The sequence below is a fragment of the Oreochromis aureus genome, linkage group 20 (genome assembly GCF_013358895.1).
Source record: "Oreochromis aureus strain Israel breed Guangdong linkage group 20, ZZ_aureus, whole genome shotgun sequence".
NCBI classification, from domain to species: Eukaryota; Metazoa; Chordata; class Actinopteri; order Cichliformes; family Cichlidae; genus Oreochromis; species Oreochromis aureus.
The window spans coordinates 13,056,841-13,069,660 of NC_052961.1; the positions used below are offsets into that span (position 1 = coordinate 13,056,841).

Below are 12,820 nucleotides of genomic sequence, written 5' to 3' on the forward strand. Positions count from 1 at the left end.
AAAAAGAAAGAAAGGGAAAAAGCGCCAGAGAGGTGATTAATCTGAGTTTTGACGTAAACCGAAGAATTCTGTCTGCTTTGGTGTGTGTTTCATATCAAAGAGCGAAAATGAAAAGAGTGCATAGACGCAGCATCTCAATAGGTTCTATGGCAACAGCATCATGAAAGGGTTTGTCCCCATGGTGATCAGAGCGGTAGCTCACAAGTAGTATGTAGAGGAGGGGAAAAAAAAACCTGAGCCTGCCGGCATCAAATCTGAGATCTTTGGGTATAGTGTCAACAAAACAGCAGGCATTTGTTTGCACCTTTAACCTGTAAATATGCTGCTGCATAAGATGCAAAGAGTCACTCTGCTTCACATTGGAGCCTTTTGAAACCCAAATTTCCTTCCAGGAGGAAAAGCTTTTATCACATATTTATCCACTGAAAAAATGCAATGCATAAAACAACAGCCAAAGGTTTTGGTGTTTTCTTGGTGCTCTTGTCACTAATTGGCTCTTTCTATAATTGATATAAAGGCTGAACGTCTGTTTTTCAGGTGCTCAGAACACGCCAACGCAGGTCATCCAACAGGAGAAAGCAGGAACAAAAACACCTTTATCCTGTGGTAATTTTTTCACTGTTGAATGTATCTGTCATGCTGTTGCACAAATGTAATTTAATAAGGAAACAGCCATGCCAGCCAGGCCCTTTTAAAATGTGCTCTGTAAAAGGAGCGCTAATGTTAGCATGCTGAGATGGTGAAAGTGACAATGTTACCATGATCATCGTAACAGAAATGGCTCTTTTCTAATTATCATAAACACATAATAATGATGTCAGTGTTCTTACATTCAACATAAATATAAAACACACAAATATTTCAATTTATAAGCTAGATATAGGTTTTAGCAGGGGGCAACTCTGGTTACAAAAAGAAGTCTGGTTGTATAAAAGTAATTTTTACAGATAAAACAGCCTTTCAGTTCCCTTGTCCATATCCTTAGTAAGTACCTTAACAATGTTTTTTAGGTCTCAGGAGCTAGTTTCAAGTCTTACTTGATGCAACATGAAGTTTATTTAGAAAGTTGCAGCACTCATTTGAGTAAATGGAGGATTAAGCAGGTTGTGCTTTCAGGTGGGATTCACAGTTTGTCTGTGAGCAAAACAAACTTTATAGTGTCACTAAATGTTCCGTTACATCTACGTTTATAGCACAGTTTGGAGAACTAAAAATCAACAGTATTTTACTTTATGATTAAACTAATTTTCAAAACTGATTGATTAATTTTTAATAGATTTATTGATAAATATTTAATACTTTCCTGTAAAACTTTCACTCTCCTGTGAATCCAGTGGACTGGATTGGGACTGTTTGCAGGTTTGTTATGGCCCTCTGGTCCTATTTTTACCACCTCTGTTTTGCACTTTTCATAGTATATGTCCATAATAAAGAAACATGTGACTTAAAATTTAGTTCAATTTGTCTTCAGGACTATTAAATTTTTTTAAAATTTTTTTTATCATTCTTCCTGTCTTTGAAGGCAATCTGGCCTCCTGAGTTCCCCTCCTGGGATCAAACCAGTGGGTCTTTTGCCTGTTAAACCACTACACGATACATGAACCAGCTGTGAATGTGAGTTATCTGGAAACTGTCCTCTCTATACTGGCCAAAGTGACTCCAGTTAGAAAATCCATGAAATGCTCCTCATAGTTCTCTGAAGATGTGTTACAGTAGTGAAGGTCAGTGAATGTTTTGGAGTAAAATATGCAAATGGACTGATGTGTGTGCATTACTTGATAAGGCCCGAGGTGCACTAGAAGGAGAGGGCGAGGAGGAGAGAGAGAGGGAGAGGGAGGAGGCTGTTCTCATCAAAGGACCTCTCGCAGACTCTACAAGTTAATCAGGGAGGTAGCAGGAACCTTGAAGCCCTCAGAGACCACCAGTTACACAGAGACACACAGAGAGACCAACAGAAAACCGCCTGAATAAACCTACTTGTGGGGTTCGAAATGACGTGGCGTGAGGTAAGCATGTTAGGTTAATGTATTAGTATTTAAATGTGTTATAATTTACATGGGACGGAGTTTAAATCTTGTCTATTTTATTAAAAATGTCTTGTTATCATTAGGCTGTGTGCACAGAGTATTAACATTTAAATGTAATCAGTAATTTTATAACTAAATTGATTAAAACAACATTAAGCTGGTTACGCTGAAAGTGTTTTTAAGACATGTTTTGAAAGAAAAATATGGATAAATATCATTTGCAGCATAGAGATTACATGTTCATCATGCTCTGAGATCTAAATCTTTATTTATTTACCTGTGTTCTGTTTTTATTTACCTAAAAATGTACCAATATATTTAGAGGAGTAGCTAAAACCCAACTTGTTTACATCCCTTTTCTATGAGGAGCTACGTAGTCGGCAATTCTGGCACGCCATGCTGGCAGAGCTCCTCGGCACCCTGGTGTTGGTGAGCGCTGTGCTGGGTGCCTCTGTGCCAGGCCCTGGAGATGCCCCTGGAGGACCCCTGTATCCAGCGGTGGCAGTGGGTGTGGTGATTGTAGCACTGGGACACTGTTTTGGAGAAATAAGTGGGGCACAGGTAATTATGTCATTTTAACATGTTGTTTTTCATTTTTCTTTCCAAACTGAACTTGAGAGAAACTCTTTCAAAGTACTTGTTTTCATTTAAGTGAATAGGAGCACGAATGCGAAAATGTAAAAAACTCCTTCAAGTAAAAGTCCTGCATTTAAAGTCCTACCTGAGTGAAATTTTGCGAGTATAACTAGCTTAATATACTTGAACATCCTCATTTTAAAATTGCTCATTTGTTAAAAAATGTACTCATAATTAGTTAATTATATATTTATATATACTATTAGGTAGTTTTAGTTCAGCGGTTTCAACCTCGGGGGGTTGTCTCCCCTCCAAAGGGACATTTGATAAATGTAAGAGGGTATAAATGTTACAAGAAGGGAAAAAACAAACCTGCATAAATTCATATTTCCTTTTTGCACTTTAACGTTTGTCGATCATTGATTTGATCTATTACAATAAACATTAAAGTAAAGAACCGTGAGACCACCGAGCTGTTTATGTTTTCTATAGTTTTATATGCCAGTGTGTGCTTGTGTTCCTGCTCAGGTGAACCCTGCTGTGACTCTGGCTCTGTTGGCCACACGGCGGCTGGATGTTCTCCGGGCCCTCGTTTATATCATCGCTCAGTGTTTGGGGGCCTTCTTAGGAGCTGGGGCCCTGTACCTGGCCCTGCCGTTTAAAACCACAGCAGAGCACTTTGTCAACAGGGTCAGTTCCTAGAATGTATGTGTGCTATTTAAAAAAAATACTAAGAATAATTTGCATCTTTATAGACTATGTTTTTACTCTTCTCGCACCTCAAACAGGTACCTTTAGAGCTGAATGCAGCCAAGGCTCTGGGCATCGAGGTCTTGTGCACCTTCCAGATGGTCTTCACCGTCTTCTCAGTAGAGGACCAGCGAAGGAGGGAAAGCCCAGAACCAGGAAACCTGGCCATTGGACTAGCACACACTGCTGGTGTGCTGATAGGGGTGAGATGAGCTTCTTTTACGCCTATAGTGTATTATTTGTATTTTTTTTTCCCACTGCTACAGCCACTGTGGGTTGGATTTCTCAATATACATGATCTGGAGCTTTTGTTGCTTTCTGTCACACTGACACAGAAAAAAGATCTCTCAGTTAAATATGTGAGTGGAACTAGTTTTACAGAAAGTGTCATCAATTTTAAAGAAGAGCAACAAAAAACAACCAAACCAGAGAAAAACTGAACTAAAATATAATCGATACGAGGAAGTGTGCTTTTTAAATCAACATTTGATTTTATTTAAGATTTTAAATAAAGAATCCATTGCACTTTTTGCCAACTTATACATTAGATAACTTCAGAAGTGTTTTTTATGTTATTTAAAATCACTTTTATTTAAGCAAAAGACCTGATTGGTTGTTGTGTTCCTTTTGCCATAACATTTTTTTTTTTAACTTTAATTATTATGATATATGTCTTTAAATCTTAAAGCTACATTATCCTCATGTAGAAAAACAAAAAGCCTTATTGTGATGTTGTTTTTCTTCAGGCTCGGTTCTCTGGCGCGAGTATGAATCCCGCCCGCTCGCTGGGTCCAGCCATCATCACAGGCTTCTGGGAAGACCACTGGGTGAGAACACAAATCCAAACTCCAAATCTTTTTTGGAAACACAGATTTTTGGTCAGTGTACAAAAGTTATGAAGAGTGCAACATAAGTAAAGTCAACCAAATTTTCTACATTTACATGGGTTCATTTTGAAGAACTTATTTTCTGATTCTGATTTTTTGCTACACCATAAAGACAAATATTTAACTTCTTACTATTGTTTGCTATTGTTATTTTTTTTCTTTTCAGATTAAGATCTTATAAAATGGTCACATATTTTAAAATGTTTTTTTTAAATAAAGAATGGAGACATTTCACATGTCTTTAAGTTGTTTTATAGGAGATATTTTTGTTTTTAAACATCATAAGATAAAAATTATACATTTAAAGAAAGAAAGGAACATTTGCAGAATTTTATTGCATTTTTAATTTTTTTTCTTCTATTAATCAGCTCAGCATATTTAAGAGCTATCTTGTGATGATACCAAACTACAGGGTGGATAAAACAGCTAAAAGTAGCTCAAACCTAATCAACTACAACAATGAACTGATCCATGGAAGCGTGCTTTTAAAATCTAACAAGAGCAGAAACTGCATCCCTCAGCTCACATGAAATGATTCCATGTATCCAGAAGGACATCTGGATCTGAAAGAGTTTGTGAAATTTTCTTGAGAATTTCAAGATGATTTGATTTCTATATATGAAGCTCCAACAGTTGCATTGGTAAAGCATTGTTGGAGAAATACCTGGATCTGCATCTTTATTAAGTCTAATGACCGGTTACTTCTAATTCAGGGCAGTCCTCATCTCTGGTCCTCATGCAGACGTGTCAATAACTTTCTGAGTAATCTTTTTAAAAACAGACTAATAAGCCAGATCAATCACATAACCTTACTGGTGGAGGTGATAATGTCAAATCTAACAGTACTTCAGTTTAATGGATTCCTCTATTTGTCTTAGATCATTTAGATACCATGAAAACTCATATACCTCACTTTTGCCCACCTGCAGGTTTACTGGATCGGGCCGGTGCTCGGGGCTATACTGGCAGGGATGTCCCATGAGTTCTTCTTTGCACGCAGCGCCTCTCGTCAGAAGCTGGTGGCCTGTTTGACCTGCAAGGACATCGAGATCGTGGAGACGGCAAGCATGACCGGATCGTCGCTGTCTACAGTCACACAGAATGCCATGAGAGCCAAGCAGGCCAGCAAGCAGGAAAACAACTGAAGGGACGTGCACCAAAAAAGCACACTGCGATTTTTAAAAAGATGCACTGGTGTACACATGATCAAAGTAAATGGTGATGGGGACAAAAGAAAAGGAAGAAGGTGTGTCAAAGGATGAAATTTATCTCACATGACATGCTGTAATATACAAAAGCAGACATGAGTGCTCGATAATCCAAAGGAGGAAAATATTGTACATTCAGTGAAATGACCATTTAGAGTTTAATGTCATCTAATGGCAATCTTAACATCCTGATAAAGAAGCCGTTTAACTCTTGAACTGCAATTTGAGTGTGGCCATACAGAGACCCGTCTATTAACTGCAAAACTGATGGCTTAATACCCAGGTTGTGAGTGTTGGCGCACCAAAATGCACCACAATGGGATATAATTACTATTTATTTTCACAAATAGTCACTTTTATTTGTTTATTTTTAATATTTATATGTCTGATATTGTTTGACCATCTGTCTAAACAATTTTTAAAAATAGCAGGTCTACACGTACAACCTAACAAAAATAAAAAGCAAAAACAAGCAGTGATTACTCGCAAGTTTCAACACAATAAAAGAAAATTTTTCCCTATCATTATACGGTAAAATGTGTATCATTTACCTATTATAATTAAAAGTACTTAAAAAAAATTCAATGGAATATAATGCTATATAGTATTAGAATAATCGTTCTGCTTTTAGTAAATATTTTGGAGGATTTCTGCACAAAAACAGACATCATTTTTTGAAATCAGGTTAGCAAACAGTTCAACCACAACTGTCATAAAATGGTATGAAGCACAAAGCACAGTATTTCTCTCTTAGTGTAGGATAATAAAACATCCTCAACCAAAGATGCCCAGAAAATGAATTTCAATGAGATACTTCACTGTTCTGATCTCTGGGAAAATTGAATGTTGGAGCCATTATTAGTCTTTCAACTGTACCTTTGCTACTGTGACAAGTTCAGCTGAAAGAGCTCAGCCTTAGTACGCTTGTTTTTTGGAGGTTCATGTTATATTTGGTCAATTCTTGTTTTATGAGCTGGACAACGAGTAAGTTAGCTACAGATACAAGATTCATTTGATTTTGAAAGAAGACCTAGCACAAGATGGAAATTAACTGCATCTTACAACATGTAATTGGACTTTTTGCTGAATAGCAGTCGCTAAATTTGATTCACAGAGAATTATCTCATAAATGTGCAGCTCTCCTTACATTTGAAGAGCTTCAGTTTCAGTCATTTTGGGGCTAAATTCATGAAGGTGATTCAAAAATATGAATATTGGAAATATTCCAATCTTTCCAAGTTACAAATGAGTGTACAAATGTACAATTTATACATTCAAATGCCAAATTTTATTCTAAAGAAAATCATCTTAATGTACAAGTCACAGTTTGAAGTTTATGGAAGCTTCGGGTATTATTTCAAAAGTTTTAGTTGGGTATCTAAAAAAAATTTAATTACTCAGTTAAAGTTAAAGTTAAAATCAATAAATTAAAATTTTTAAATACTTAACTCAAAAATTTTGAATATTACTAAATTTCACAAAATAGGACTCTGATTTCTCCCACAGTCACAGTAGAGAGCTGTTTGCAGATTTAAAAAGCAAAATGCTCTAAAAATTCATTAAAAACTGTCTTAAAAATAGCAATCAGGTACAGATAGCGACTCACTAATGCACACAGTGGAGCACTTAGTTAGCAGATATATCCCCTCATAAGTTAATGGAGACCAAAAACAAACACAAAAGAGAATGATTGTTAGACTTGGACTTACCAGAAATACATAAATATGACGCCCAGATGTGTACGTGTTAAAGTTATGCATTTACTGTATAAAAGATGACGAAATCTCAGTGTTCACAACTTGTTTCCAATGTTCAGAGTAGGTGAAAAAAGACAGTGTAGGCCTCATTGCACAAAAACAGAAATGTCTTAAAGTTGCAGTGATGCAGTAAAATTAGGTAAATATAAAATCTTATTCCTAAATTTGATAACACTAGCAGCAGTAATACTAACAAAAAGCTATAAGACGTGAGTGGGATGGAGAAAAAAAGCCCAGACTGTGTGATATGGAGATAAAACTCAGCTTTTCTTTTGTAAATGGCAAAACTTCCCATTTCCTCCTCAGAGTAACACAGTTTTGGGACATATGCAGCTAATGTTTTATGTTTTCAAAGAACCAAAGGTAATAAAAAACCCACGTGATAATAAGACAACAAAGGGAGGGTTACAATGCTCACCTTCTGCTGGTGCATTACAAGCACACGATAATTTTCATTTTCCCCCCTTTTTTCACTGCGCGTGGGGGAGAATTTAATGTAGAAGCTGAATTTTAAAGGGACTGGATGTGACCTTTGAGGTCCTTGTTGTCTGTCATTAGTGTATGTAAAAGTGTAGCCAATACTGTGAGATTCAGTATTCACTTTCACATTTGCATGTCATTATAATTCTAACAGAGACTCATTGAAATCCTGCTGAAAACACCCTTATGTTTCAGTTGCATCTTGTGTTTGTGAATGCTTTGAAATGCTAAAGAGGTCCTTAGCCTGCACCGTGGGTTCAATGACGCTCTCATCCAGCATCTCTCTCATGTCTGTGCCTGTTAGTGTCTATCTCTTCTCTGAGGCCTCCTATTCACAATCAAATGGACCTTCATTCCTCTGTAATGGCTCTACAGAAAGAACACCTTCAGTCACAACACGCTTTGTAATTTGAAATGGAAACGCTGAGCATACGCGTGTATGTGGGTGAGAGACAATACTTTGATGAAACCTTTAAACATATTTGTACGTGGGTGTACGCGCTTTTATTTTTGCCTCGTATTAAAATGTGTTTTGCGTGTTTGCAGTTTAAATGTTCAGTGGAAATAGAAAAAAGTTGCTCTTTACTGATAATTTGCTTTAGTTTGTCTTAAGTCACAGGCGCGACACAACCAACAACAAATTAGCTGTAAAGAATTTGGATGAACTAACCCTTTAAAATTGATATTAAATAAAAAATTGAACCATTTATTGTATATTTCTCCTGTGTTGATGTGTGTAATTTTCATACACATGCACACACACTCTTAAATGTGCATGCAGTATGCGCACATACACTCGCAGACACACATACAGCATGCACAATAGCTATAACTGCCACTGTGCTGCCAGCATTTTGCATTGTGTGTGTTCTTTCTAACATGTATAAAAGGGAGTTAAAACGGCAAGCTCAGCTATCTGCATTCATCACGCCCCAGCTACACACACACATGCACGCACACACACTCCTCCACCAGTGATGTCTCTCGGCTGGTCGGCGTGATGCCCCGGTGCTGCACAGTAACCCCATCGTTCCCCCGCATCCCCGCTGCCCTTCTCCACCTCTCCCCTTTCCCCAACCTCACGCACACACTGAGAACGTTCAGGGCTTTGGTCGTACGTCCTCCTGCATCACAGCCTCACATACTGCAAACCTCTGCTAAGCACCTCCTCGAAGCTCCTGTCACAACAGAAGGCACAATCTGCTGCGTTGTGTGAATTATTGTTGGTTTGCAGCTTGATTCACTGTTTTCTCTCCGCATTGCTGTTTTTCCCCCTTCTTTGCACACATCAGCCAGATTAACATGTTTCTCCAATATTTTCTAGCGCCACCAAATGGCGCTGGTTGTGGGGCGGTGTCAATGCACGCTGAACCCTGAGGCGGTGTCAACTTCAGGTTAAAGTGCTCACACTTCCAGGCCTCTGTAGTGCTTGCTGCCAATTAAAGATCGCTGATTTTCACAGGCAGAATTAATTATGTGCACGCCAATAAACAGAAGCTGCAAATTTAAACATGCACGTTGGCACTTAGCTTTGCAAATTTGAGAAAATGCTTTGCCAGCTGTTGTTACTTGTGCTTCGGTTTAATATGTATTTTTTGTCTTGTCTCTGTCCATACGTAGCCCAGATACTTGTTACAGACAATGGTTTCACAGGGTCAGGCATTTCAGTGTATCGGTCAGGCCAGCACTGTTAGCTTTGGGCACTTCCGTCCGGGGCCCCAACTGTATTATTTGAATGTGTGCATGTGTGTTTTTGTGCATACATGTGTGTGTTTTCTGCCCTAATCTATCTGCATGCGTGTCCCCTGATAATGAAAGTTATGATATGTCAACAGATGACATACTCCCGAAAGAAAACTCAGCATAACCTGCTCTTCACTGCAACTCTTTCCTCCGTCATTTTTGACTCCTTCTGAAGATGAATACACTCTCTTGTGACTTTTTTCCTGCAAAATGTTACTACCTCACTTTAAATGTTAAAAAATAATAATTTCTCACTCATTTTCACTTCATATTTTTTCTTCTTAGATATGCTACATCTCTTTTGGCCATACGCTCTTATGTGGGGGGGAGACAGAGGGGTTAAGTTTGTTTGATTTAGGATGTCCAGCACTGCTGCCCCCCGCCCTTGGCCCTACAGGGGGATTATGGCGTCACCTGGGGCCCCTGGGGGGGTATTATAAAGCGCCCGTCTGGCCCTCTCCCCTCCGTCAGAGAGGCTAAAAGGTCCACTGGACGCTATCTATCCCCGTCTCTTTTTAGAAACACCCCTTTAGCATTGATGCCCACCTCTTCTTGACATCCCATTCCACCTGAGATCTCCTCCCACACTCCCACATTATCTCACACCTATGTCTTTGGACAGGTGGACAGAGGTGGCAAGCGAATGCAGCTGAGTTGACTTTACCAACCCAGTCTGGTAAAAGATCTGTTGAGTGGATTCGTCTGTTGACGTTCTGAAATCCTGTTTTGTCTTTAAACTGACTTTCCGGCTGTGTTTGGTCAGCTTAGTGAGCTGACTACAAAAGGGAGACTCTTTTTTTAAAACATTTTTGATATCTGAAGAGCATTGAAAAGGTACACATTTGACCTTTTCTAGATTTATTTTTGAAGAATCCTCTTCATCTGGTGGAGAGCCTCAACCGTCACCATGTGGGAGTTCCGGTCTATGAATTTTTGGCGGGCAGTTTTTGCCGAGTTCTTCGGGACCATGTTTTTTGTGTTCTTTGGCATGGGCGCTGCCCTGCGCTGGACCACTGGGCCTCATCATGTCCTTCACGTGGCCCTGTGCTTTGGGCTGGCAGCCGCTACCCTCATCCAGTCCATCGGCCACATCAGCGGCGGCCACATCAACCCTGCCGTCACCTTTGCCTACCTTGTCGGCTCACAGATGTCTCTTTTCCGCGCCATTTTCTACATTGCTGCCCAGTGCCTGGGTGCTGTAGCCGGGGCTGCTGTGCTGTATGGGGTCACACCAGGCAACATGAGAGGCAACATGGCAATGAACACGGTAAAGACCAAACAGGGATGTTTCAGGAAATAAGTGTAGCAATATTGGGAAATTCTTTTTGGCTTAGAGTTTGTAGTACCAATTCAGGTTTAATGTGGTAAGATATGAAACCATGGTTGGATTCAAATGAAATGCATTAACACTCATTCATTCACTGCATCTCTCGGCCCAAATATCAGCTTTTATCATATTTGTGTATTTCCAGCTGCAGCCTGGCATCAGTCTGGGGATGGCCACCACTGTGGAGGTCTTCCTCACCATGCAACTTGTCATCTGCATCTTCGCCGTGACTGATGAGAGGAGAAACGGACGTCTCGGATCTGCTGCCCTCTCCATCGGCTTCTCTGTTACCATCGGACATCTCATGGGGGTAAAGACACATGGTCTTAGCATATAATCTAGTGTTAAATGCATGCATATGGAAGTGTAAATATTAGAAACATGCTTCTTGTGTTTCAGATGTACTACACGGGTGCTGGAATGAACCCTGCCAGGTCCTTTGCCCCTGCTGTGATCTTCAGAAACTTTATCAACCACTGGGTAAGACCTGAAACGATCGATCTTCCCTCACCTTTCTTCTGTTTTAGGACGTCTCATAAGAGATTCAGCCACTGATAAATGTTAACTTTGCTGCTGGCAGGTGTACTGGGTCGGGCCTATGATAGGAGGTGCCATGGGGGCCCTCCTGTATGATTTCATGCTGTTCCCACGCATGAGGGGTCTGTCCGAGCGTCTGGCCACACTGAAGGGCAGTCGACCTCCCGAGAACGAGACCCAGCAGGACACCCGCGGGGAGCCCATCGAGCTCAAGACACAAGCCCTATAAACCTGCCCCTTCTCCCCTTCTCTGACTGGGGCCGAGGGATGAGGGACAAGGCCCTGAGCTACATCAACCCCACCTCCACTGCCCCCACCCAGTGCCTTCACATACACACACACAGACACAAAACTAACCCAGACAACTCACGTGTAGACTAACACCTAACAACATTTTCCAGTGCCACTCTAAAAACATGCAGGTCAATCACCTTTAACCTCAGCACACAACAACACTCCTCTACACCCAGTCATCTCTCTGTATTCTGAACTGGACTTTGTGTTTTCATAAATGGTGACCAGAGATTGAACCAGTAGCCGCCCCGTCTCTCCCTGTCCGCCTGCTTCCTCCTCCCAGGCAGGCTTTTGATCTGCAATGCAGAAGCGTGTGGAAACCCTGAAATCCAGCAGAGAGATTTGAGGAGGGGAGGAGACTGGGGGGGTAGGACGGAGGTGAGGCAGGGATGTGGGAATGATATGTGAGAGGGATAAGAGAGCATGGGGCAGGTGGGGGTGGAGTAGAGGGGTGGATAGAGAGGGCAGCACTTCTGGGTTTGTGGTCGTTTCAAGTTGGGTTAGACCAGTGAAGATGGGCATGCTTTTCATTATTCACAAGAATAATTTTTTTCTCCATTTTAGTTTATTTTTTGTTTTGTTTTCCGCACTTCACACACAAGACGTGGATGTATGATACCATTAGATTTAACCAGGGTTTCATTATTTTCAATCACTACAATTTATCTGTGGGTTTGTGTTTGTGTGTGCGCGTGAGAGTGAGTGTGTGCCTTTGTGTGCGCCTGCGCCTGTACGTTTGGGTGTATTTGCAAGTGAGTGCGTTTATGTGTGTACGTGTGCGACCGAGATCGCACATACAGTACTTTTTATTTCGTTTTACCGCTCTCATGTTTCGTAACCACTGATTGTGCTCATTTTTTGTCCCCAATTTTTAAGACATTACCATTTCTCCTCCCCCTTCACTGTGCTATTTGGTATGATATTCATTTTTACATAAACCATCTGCTTTTTTGTTCTGAACCAGCGCAATCCAAAGCAAATGTTGTATCCCAGACTTCAAGAGTAGGTCTGCTGATCGGCTGTGCGAGTTTTACATTGAGTCTCCTTTTATTATTTGATCCTTAACTGGGAGCACAAAGCGTTTCAATAAGAATTTCAATGAAAATAAACATAAAAACTTGATACGAGGGTCGGCTCATCTTTGCTTTTGTCGCCTTTAAATGTTATGAATGCAATTTAAATGAACGCAAGAAGTGAGTTGTAATAAATAATCTTGGCCAGAAGAGGGCATAAA

At 40.2% G+C, this 12,820-nt stretch overlaps 2 protein-coding genes and 1 long non-coding RNA gene across 3 annotated transcripts; 2 read left to right on the forward strand and 1 right to left on the reverse strand.

Annotated features, from left to right (window-relative positions):
• Positions 1-1,847: 1,847 nt before the first annotated feature.
• Positions 1,848-5,778, forward strand: LOC116310904 (aquaporin AQPAe.a). The gene is made up of 6 exons (XM_031727829.2): positions 1,848-2,006; positions 2,397-2,588; positions 3,132-3,293; positions 3,392-3,556; positions 4,100-4,180; positions 5,170-5,778. Exons 1-6 carry the CDS (start codon positions 1,992-1,994, stop codon positions 5,383-5,385), a joined length of 831 nt encoding a protein of 276 aa, XP_031583689.1. The 5' UTR covers positions 1,848-1,991; the 3' UTR covers positions 5,386-5,778.
• On the reverse strand, positions 4,066-8,973 carry LOC120435161. The gene is made up of 3 exons (XR_005609559.1): positions 8,838-8,973; positions 5,164-5,273; positions 4,066-4,176 (listed from the first exon to the last, which is right to left on the reverse strand). It is a non-coding gene; the product is annotated as an uncharacterized LOC120435161 (long non-coding RNA).
• A 1,350-nt stretch (positions 8,974-10,323) lies between these two features.
• Positions 10,324-12,702, forward strand: mipb (major intrinsic protein of lens fiber b). The gene is made up of 4 exons (XM_031727813.2): positions 10,324-10,695; positions 10,901-11,065; positions 11,155-11,235; positions 11,336-12,702. Exons 1-4 carry the CDS (start codon positions 10,336-10,338, stop codon positions 11,519-11,521), a joined length of 792 nt encoding a protein of 263 aa, XP_031583673.1. The 5' UTR covers positions 10,324-10,335; the 3' UTR covers positions 11,522-12,702.
• Positions 12,703-12,820: the final 118 nt, after the last annotated feature.

Coding starts and splice junctions, on each gene's coding strand:
- LOC116310904 (XM_031727829.2), top strand. Junction 3,557..4,099: donor CTGCTGGTGTGCTGATAGGG/GTGAGATGAGCT, acceptor GTTTTTCTTCAG/GCTCGGTTCTCTGGCGCGAG. Junction 4,181..5,169: donor GCTTCTGGGAAGACCACTGG/GTGAGAACACAA, acceptor GCCCACCTGCAG/GTTTACTGGATCGGGCCGGT.
- mipb (XM_031727813.2), top strand. CDS start 10,336: ATGTGGGAGTTCCGGTCTATGAATTTTTGGCGGGCAGTTTTTGCCGAG. Junction 10,696..10,900: donor GCAACATGGCAATGAACACG/GTAAAGACCAAA, acceptor GTGTATTTCCAG/CTGCAGCCTGGCATCAGTCT. Junction 11,236..11,335: donor GAAACTTTATCAACCACTGG/GTAAGACCTGAA, acceptor TGCTGCTGGCAG/GTGTACTGGGTCGGGCCTAT.